This window comes from Nicotiana tabacum, chromosome 14 (genome assembly GCF_000715075.1).
Source record: "Nicotiana tabacum cultivar K326 chromosome 14, ASM71507v2, whole genome shotgun sequence".
NCBI lineage: Eukaryota > Viridiplantae > Streptophyta > Magnoliopsida > Solanales > Solanaceae > Nicotiana > Nicotiana tabacum.
The window spans coordinates 992,290-1,002,058 of record NC_134093.1 but is presented as its reverse complement, the minus strand read 5'-3'; the positions used below and the strand labels follow the sequence as shown (position 1 = coordinate 1,002,058).

The window sequence follows — 9,769 nt, the reverse complement described above, 5'->3', positions numbered from 1 at the left end:
ATTGTTTGCTCAAAACTTGTGGAAGCTCGAAGCGAACGAAAATTTCCCCAAGATGTTTTCTTAAATGTTGTTAGACTATATCTTTACTTAGGGTAACCTTTTAACATGTTTGGAATTTTGTTAAAGGCCTTATGTTTTGATTACGAGCTTCGGATGTCTCCGGATAATATTTTGGGTGGTCGTAGCCTTTTAAGTTTAGGAACTGCCTAATAGGCTTTGTGCCTCCAGGTTTTGATAACCCGAGAGCTCGAAGATGTCTCAAATGACAGTCCCCGAGTGGGGGTAGCCCTTTGGGCTAGGATAGGGGTGGCCCTTGGGCTTGATAGTCCCCGGGTAGGAATATCCCTTAGGCTCGATACTTTTATGAAGCAGAAAATATGTATTAGCTAGGTGGAAACTTTATTTCATTTATGTGCGTAACATACAAGATTGTAAGCATGTAAAAGCTCGTATTATGGCTGAGGTAGCCTACGCGGGCACAATTCACTTAACCGTTTGGCTCTTCCAATACATCCTAGCCCTTACAGTAAATCCTAAGCACCGAGTCGAGACTGTTCAAGCAGAAATTTTCCTCTCTTGCTAAACATCTTGACCTGAGGGTGACGACCCTCATTATTCGAGGTTGATATTTAAGAGAGCTCGGATACTGTTGATGTGACCATTGACTCTGACTTAAAACCGGTCTTCGACTCAAAGTTAGCATGATTTACTATTGCCTCGTTAAAAACCTTGCCAAAAATCCCATTTGGGATAAACCCGGTTCAAGAAGTAAAGAGAGCAAGGCGTGCTTTCAGACCTAACAACTACATTCTCCTTTGGTTGTTGCATGCAAGTGTTAGTCTAATTCATAATATATTAAAAAAGCAAATGAGGTCGTACCTTAGCAGTAGTACCGTTTCAAGTGGGTGACGTTTCAGTTGTTCGGTAGCTGTGCACCGTTCCCTACTTCGAGTTTGTATGAACCTTTGCTGGTAATCCCGATAACTACCTTCGTTCGGGTTTCTGATGTTTAGTGTTATGTTTCTTAACACCAAGTCCCCGATATTGAAGTATCGGAGGTTGGGTCTTCGGTTGTAATATCTTTCTATCAGCTATTTCTGAGCAAAAATCGGACTAAGGCGACCTCGCGCCTCTCATCCAATAGTTTCAGGCTCGCGCTCATGGCCTCACCGTTTGATTCTTCGGTCACATATTGGAACCTAAGACTCGGTTCTCCCACCTTGACTGGTATTACTGCTTCGACATCATAGACCAACGAAAATGGAGTGGCCCCAATACTAGATTTTGAGGTCGTACGGTATGCCCAAAAGCCGTTTGGCATCGGTCAACCCTTTCTTAAGGGTTTGGAGTATGGTCTTGTTTATAGACTCAGCATGTACTCTCCCACTAGGGTGATAGGGTGTTGACAAGATCTTTTTGGTCTTATGGTCCTTGAATAATTTGCTTACCTTGCTGCGGATGAACTGCTTCCCGTTATCACGCACGATCTCGATCGGTATCTCGAACCGACATATTATGTAGTCCAAAATAAAATCGATAACATCTTTTTCTCGGACTTTCTCGAATGCCTGAGCTTCAACCCATTTAGAAAAATAGTCAGTCATAAATAGTAAAAATTGAGCCTTACCGGGTGCCCATGATAGGGGACCGACAATGTCCATTCCCCATTTTATGAATGGCCAAGGTGACAAGACCAAGTGTAGTAGCTCTCCGGGCTGATGGATCATCGGTGCATGCCTATGACAACAGTCCTATCTTCGTACAAAGTCCCTTACTTATTTCTCCATGTCGGTCCAGTAATAGTCGACTCTAATCATTTTCCGAACCAAAGACTCTGCCCCAAATGATATTCGCAGGTGCCCTTGTGAACTTCTTTAAGACGTATTCGATGTCTCCCAGCCCCAAACATACGACGAGTGGGCCGTCGAATGTTCTTCTGTGAAAAGTGCCTTCTGACAAGCTAAACATAGCCGCCTTCGAGCGCAAAGTCCTCAATTCTTTAGGATCTGAGGGCAACTTCCCAGTCTTCAAGTAGTCTATATACTTACTGCTCCAGTCCCATGTCAAACAGTTTGAGTTTATTTCAGCATGGCCTTTTTCCACTATTGATTTCATGAGCTGAACAATCATTCCTAAGCTAAATTCATCGTCATTAACCGACAATCCCAAGTTAGCCAGATCATCGGCTTCGCTATTTTGATCCCGGGGTACTTGCTGTATGGTCCATTCATTGAATCGATGTAGTGCTACCTGTAATTTGTCTAAGTACCTTCGCATTCATTCTTATTTTACTTTGAATGTACCATTTAGTTGATTTACCATAAGGAGGGAGTCGCACTTAGCTTCAACCACTTCTGCCCCCAGGCTTTTAGTCAGTTCAAGACCTGCAATCATGGCCTCATACTCGGCCTTATTGTTAGTCAATTTTACAGTTCTAATGGATTGCCTAACTACGTTACCCGTACGCGGCTTCAACATGATGTCGAGATCGGACCCCTTTGTGTTCTAGGAACTGTCTGTAAAGAGGGTCCAGATTCCCGAGGAAGTCCCTGAGGTTAACAACAATTCCTTTTCGGCCTTAACAAAGCTAGCGCCAATATTTCTAGGTGATGGTACCTTTTTTCGGCCTCGCCTAGAGTTCTACTAACATAATAGATAGGAAATTACATACCTTCATCTTTTCGAGCTAAGACTCCGCTTAGCGCTATATCAGATACTGCTAAGTACAGGTACAACTAAGGGTGGCAAATGGGCCCGTCCCAAATTAAACGGGTCAAACGGTCCCGGACTAAACGGTCTTTTTGTAGGGATCGACCCGAGACCGGGACCATTTGATCCCGGGCTAAACGGTCCCGGCCCGCGGGATAAATAGGCTAAGTGGGCCAAACAGATTGTTTTAAAAATAATTAAATAGATATTAGAGACAAAAGGATGTTAAAACAAATATCTAAAGCAATGTTTTATAAATTTTATTATAGAATTGTGACCTAAATTTTATTTCATATATAAATACACTATACTATATATACATCTTATATATATATATATATATATATATACTATACTATACTATACTATACTATACGTATATCTTATATAGCTTATATACTATACACTTAGTATATATATATATATATAACTTATATATTATACATTTAGTATATATACTATACTATACTATATATACATCTCATTATACTATATATACATCTTATATATAGTATATAAGATGTATATATATATATATATATATATATATATATATATATATATATACTTTTTAGTAGTAACATAAAAGGACCCAAGTATGGTACTTCTTAGCTGGTATAAATATGGAATGATAGAAGATCAAGTTTTAGCTCAACTCAGATTACAGTTTCAACTAAAACTGAGCTGAGCTAAAACTTGATCTTCTATCATTCCATATTTATACTAGCTAAAAAGTACCATACTTTGGTCATTTCATGTTACTACTAAAAAGTCGAGGAATGATAAATGGTATTGTTCGAGGTCTTAGAACATAGAATTACTTATTAAATTTAAAGATGACATTTTGGGCCATCACAAATTATCAACTAAATTAAACTCAAATAATTAATCTATTCAAATGATTCCTAAGGTGTGATTATTTAATTAAAACTAATCTAGAATAATAAACTAAGAGATTAAAGAAAATAAGTTGGCAAGCTTACAGACGAATTCACTAGGAGAAAATATTCTAGAGTTATGGGTTAGCTTACAATTCCGTTGAGTTTTCTACTTAAATTGTCTAATTAATTTATCTGTTTTATTGATTGACACGGTTAATATTACTCGTAGTATTCTCCCGAAGTACTACTCGCCTATTCAAACTAACCTAACGCCTATGTTCCTGTGGAATTAGGATTAACACGAACGCATTAGTAATTCCTGTATAATAACCAAACAAGACGATTAGGTATATTCCTATCCTAACCGCATCCGTTCCCGATACTTAGGTTCAAGATCTCGCTCTACTCAAGCTTATATGCAATCTAGAATTTCCTCTTCCGAGTTTAATTCTAGATTCGTAGATAGTATTTAATTGATGATCAAGCAATCAAATAATTAAGTGCAAGATTGAATAAATAAACCAATATAATAAAATAATAAGAGCAATCTAAGTTTCAAACCACAACGTTCATGTAGCACCCACAACTCTAGAACTAATAAATTATGAGATTAAAGGAAGAGAAGAGAAGAAAAACTAGTTGAAAACTTCCTCCAAGCGTGGTTTATGTTCTTCACCTCCAAAGTGGCATGTTCTCCCTAAATATTATGTTAGATCCCCTCCAAATTAAGTTTAGAATGCCTATCTACGAGTTTGGACAGTATAGAACCGAAATAACCTTGTCCCCGCGGGCAAAATAACCAGTAGCCTCTTGCAATTTCTTCTTTACTGCATTTTGCTTTACATTCCATATGTTGTTCTTTTTTCTGCCGCTTGGGGGACAAAACCCAAAGGGTGTCCCCCTTTGTCTCCCTCTTTTTAATTGTTATATTTTTCTTTCTTTTTCTTCCGTATTTTATTTAATTTTGCTCCAAATCTCTTCATCTTCACACCGTTTTATTTCTATATAGTTAAAATATAATATTAAGCATAAAATATTAATACTCAATAGATGATTAAAAATACTAGAATGTTAGGCAACAATAGTTAAATATATATATATTTTAACTGAAATCACACATTTTCAAAACGGATAATTTCTCAAAATTAGGTGCTCACACTTGTACATAATTTTCACATGCACACACTAACATTTGTGATTGTTTTTTGATATTTCTATTTCTAAATCCGCTTGAGTATTTTAGCTATGATCCCCTATTTATTGCCTCATCTATGTTGTATTATGGTTATGTGAATTGCCAAGGGTGGTTGGTTTTGGTTTCTGGTGAATTTCGGAGTGAAATGGGACACTTAGTCCCTAAGTTGTCTAAACCGAGTCGAAAACTGCACCTCAAACCACCTTGTCTGCTCTTAAAAAGCATAGTGAGGCTTATCCAAAATTCTCAGGATGTTGTAAGACTACGATTTATCACATGTTATTCCCTCGTAAGGAGTAGTTACATCGACGAATGGTTCGTAGTACCATTGCACATGCACTCTGGGACAGGGTATTTTGTCACATCCCTTCCTGCTTTCCTCAATTCTGGCTGACCTAAGGAATCTCTATGCAATTCCAGTATAATTCTGTTGAATTCTGTTTCAGAAAGAGATGAATTCAGAAAATGTCGAAGCATCTGTCTTTTGTTGGGAGTAATAGTCTTTTTGTGTCCTGCATAAGCCCTGTGACCCTATTGTAATACAAATTACAATCACTAGTTAGAGAAAAATCTCAGAACTAAATTTCCAAACTAGTGGCTCCTGAACTATAACTAGCAACTGTAGTGTAAGGGACGCGACAATACCTGAATAGCATGGCCCATGTTTCCACCATGAGATGGCATGAAAACATTGCTGTTCGCGGATACTATGTAGTCAAGAGCAGCCATAAGGGAGGCTTTCTTTGCAAATGGCTCGAGTTCCCCGGGCAGACCGCTCTAGTAATGACTATTATATTATAATCACAAATTTCAATAATTTGTTGTCCCTGCATGCTAGTGAAGGTGGCGTGACGGATTTGGCAGGTATACTATACAGTCAAATGATTTTTGCGGCTGCTATCCAAGAATGTTGCGGCTGCTATCTCAGGTTATTTGTAACGCAATTATAAATCAGATACTTATAATTCATTAGTACAGTAATAATATACAGTCAAAATTGCACAATTACGGATTTTTGCGGCTGCTATCCAAGAATGTTGTGGCCGCTATCCAAGAACGTAGAAATGTTCCAGGTGGTCAACATTGGCAATGAAATAGGCGATACCACTTGCAACAAAACCAAATTGTAAAATATCACTATAAAAGAAGATGTTGCCTACATATTAAAAAATCCTATACCTTTAGTACTCTTGAAAAATGTATCATCTTCTTTCTCCCATAGAAGCCATTGTAGGACTTGTAACCTTTGCATTTCTACTCTACTTGCTATGGACAAAAAAACAATCAAAAATCTTAAACCCACTGCCTCCAAAAATCCCAGGTGGATGGCCAGTAATCGGCCATCTCTTTTATTTCAACAACAATGGCGATGATGACCGCCATTTTTCTCAAAAACTCGGAGACTTAGCTGACAAATATGGTCCCGTCTTCACATTCCGGTTAGGGTTTCGCCGTTTCTTGGCGGTGAGTAGTTATGAAGCTATGAAAGAATGCTTCTCTACCAATGATATCCATTTCGCCGATCGGCCAGCTTTACTTTACGGAGAATACCTTTGCTATAACAATGCCATGCTTGCTGTTGCCAAATATGGCCCTTACTGGAAAAAAAATCGAAAGCTAGTCAATCAAGAACTTCTCTCCGTTAGTCGGCTCGAAAAATTCAAACATGTTAGATTTTCTATAGTTCAGAAAAATATTAAACAATTGTATAATTGTGATTCACCAATGGTGAAGATAAACCTTAGTGATTGGATAGATAAATTGACATTCGACATCATTTTGAAAATGGTTGTTGGGAAGACCTATAATAATGGACATGGAGAAATACTCAAAGCAGCTTTTCAGAAGTTCATGGTTCAAGCTATGGAGATTGAGCTCTATGATGTTTTTCACATTCCATTTTTCAAGTGGTTGGATCTTACAGGGAATATTAAGGCTATGAAACAAACTTTCAAAGACATTGATAATATTATCCAAGGTTGGTTAGATGAGCACATTAAGAAGAGAGAAACAAAGGATGTTGGAGGTGAAAATGAACAAGATTTTATTGATGTGCTGCTTTCCAAGAGGAGCAACGAACATCTTGGCGATGGTTACTCTCATGACACCACCATCAAAGCAACAGTATTCGTAAGTAAATTAATCTATGCTTGTATTTTAACATGTTGTAGGAGCTTATATTTTAGGTTACTATATTCGTATATAAAATCATTTTAATTTTTATAGACATTTACATATATATATATATATATATATATATATATTATTTTTTTTTAAGTGGCTTAGTCACGTATAGATTGTTCTACATTTTCGGTATTTTGAAGTCAAACTTTAATGTATGGATTCTGTTGATAAAAACACTATCGCCTAACCAACTCATGCATACTAGGATTTGAACAATGATGCAAATTCGTCTCTTTAATTTCTTCTTTGTAAATCATCTTTTTAACTGTTCTTTGTCTATATATATAGACTTTGGTCTTGGATGCAACAGACACACTTGCACTTCATATAAAGTGGGTAATGGCGTTAATGATAAACAATAAGAATGTCATGAAGAAAGCACAAGAAGAGATGGACACCATTGTTGGTAGAGATAGATGGGTAGAAGAGAATGATATCAAGAATTTGGTGTATCTTCAAGCAATTGTTAAAGAAGTATTACGATTACATCCACCTGCACCTTTGTCAGTACAACACCTATCCGTAAAAGATTGTGTTGTCAATGGATACCATATTCCTAAGGGGACTGCACTACTTACAAATATTATGAAACTTCAACGAGACCCACAAATATGGGTAGATCCTGATACATTCGATCCAGAAAGATTCTTGACGACTAATGCTGCAATTGACTATCGCGGGCAGCACTATGAGTTGATCCCGTTTGGATCAGGGAGACGAGCTTGTCCCGCGATGAATTACTCATTGCAAGTGGAACACCTTTCAATTGCTCATTTGATCCAGGGTTTCAATTTTGCAACTACGACTAACGAGCCTTTGGATATGAAACAAGGCGTGGGTCTAACTTTACCTAAGAAGACAGATGTTGAAGTGCTAATTACACCTCGCCTTCCTCCTACGCTTTATCAATATTAATATGTTTTGTTGTTTTGATTCGTTATTATTTGTCCCTTAATGTTTAAAAAAAAAGATGTTTTATTTTGGTTAAGATTGTTTTAGAGATGGTTATTCATCTACTTTAATTTACTAATAAGTGATTGTAATCCATAAATAATAAAAAGTTTGAGTTTAATTTCAATTCTTTTCCCGTTTTATTATTTTTATATATTTATTTAAATCTCCTTTTCAATTTCAAAGTAACGCTTGTGACCTTTTACTCTTAACATTCATACAGTTGTCAAGACTTAAACTTCAAGATAGAAGTTTAACTTATATGCACAAATTTTACAGTATTTTATCAGTGTATTTTAATATGTTCTTAACTTCTAGTTTAGTGATATCCCCTTTCTATTTATGGACGTGTATAAGTAGTTATAAAAAGGAGGGAGGGCGGGGGGGGGGGGTGAGGCCAAATAAGAAAGAAGGTTAGAAGTGGTTGTACCTTTATCGGAAAATTGCTTAGGAATGTTTGTATGTTTTAGTTACTCATATACTCTGTATCTTTGATTTTGTATAAATTTGAATGTAAAGGAAAATTAAAGCAAACCAACCCAATGAATATAATAGGTAAACATGTAACTGAACAAACGAAATTAAGTCACATTCACAATAGTAGAAAACATCAATTTACAATATCACTGCAAACTTGAGGTCTCAAACACAATGCCATTAGGGATCTAACCCTAATTAAGGCAAAAGTAGAGGACGAAACATACATTAACGCAAAGGGCACGAATGAACCAAAATTTTAAATAAACTAAACTTGAGCAAGTATAAGATAAATTGTTATAAGCTTATCAAAAAGATATAGAGTTTAGCACCAATTAGGCAATAAGCAAACAAAGAACAAAAGAACGACAAAAGAGTAACCTAGAGTAAATGGTAAATAACCCTCTCTAACATGTTAAATTACATTGTTGCCAGTGTAAAATTTTCACTACGGTGCAGTGTTCGTGTATATAGCTAAAATCTAAAAAATATAACCTTTACATCCAAGACATCAAAACCTAAGTTGCTCGGACATGGGTGTGGATATCCGACACGGGTACGTATATAGAGGTCGGATCCTTCAAAATATAAATTCTAAGATTCGAGGATACGGATCTTAGTACGGATACGGGTGCGAGGATCCAGCTAATTAAAATAATTCAAAAAATAAAAATATAAAAATATCTCTAAATAATGAAAACCATTTATGGAATACTTACGTATAGCTTGTAAAGTATTAAAAACAATTATTCTCAATTTTGTTTTTCGGTTCTCATTTCGGAAATTAAATTGTATCTTGTTTCGAATATTTCCATGTCGTGGTCAAGATATCCAGAATTATTTGACTAGATCCGGTATGGATCCCATACCCACATCAATATTAGTGTCGTCTCGACACGGGTGCGGTACTGAACTACCATGTCGGAGCAACTTAGATCAAAACCTTAAGCAGGAACACAAAAGAGAATGGCTTTAATGTAGCAGGCTTATATAGCAAATTAAAGCTTCGAGAAGAAGGATATCTGACTAATGTCACTAACCTAGCCTTCTCGATCAGAATCCAATCGTTCCCTGTTGTAGTCAACTATAATTTCAGAATCATCAATAAAGTTATGGTGAGCATCCTACAGTATGAATGAACAAACTTTTGCCATGAGTTTGCTTCACTTGGTAGAATGAGAAACATAACCTAGACAAATTCAACAAATCTGACAATTGTTACGTTCTTCACCCTTCCATATTTGTTCATTTCTTGTTAATAAACGCAACAAAAATCAATAAATAACAAATAATTGAATCAATAACACTAATTAGGCGATAAGCAAACAACAAGAACAACAGAAAATCACAAGAGTAACAAAGAAAGACATAA

General features: G+C 36.3%; 1 protein-coding gene across 1 annotated transcript; it reads left to right on the top strand.

The window, feature by feature from the left end:
• The first annotated feature begins 5,982 nt into the window (after nucleotides 1-5,982).
• Nucleotides 5,983-7,884, top strand: LOC107820724 (cytochrome P450 82A4-like). Its single transcript, NM_001326070.1, has 2 exons — nucleotides 5,983-6,915; nucleotides 7,258-7,884. The coding sequence occupies exons 1-2, from the start codon at nucleotides 5,983-5,985 to the stop codon at nucleotides 7,882-7,884; spliced, it is 1,560 nt and encodes a 519-aa protein (NP_001312999.1).
• Nucleotides 7,885-9,769: the final 1,885 nt, after the last annotated feature.

What these genes read in the sequence shown, in the direction of transcription:
- LOC107820724 (NM_001326070.1), top strand. Translation starts at nt 5,983, where the DNA reads ATGTATCATCTTCTTTCTCCCATAGAAGCCATTGTAGGACTTGTAACC. An exon ending in CCATCAAAGCAACAGTATTC is followed by an intron (nt 6,916 to 7,257) that starts GTAAGTAAATTA and finishes CTATATATATAG; the next exon opens with ACTTTGGTCTTGGATGCAAC.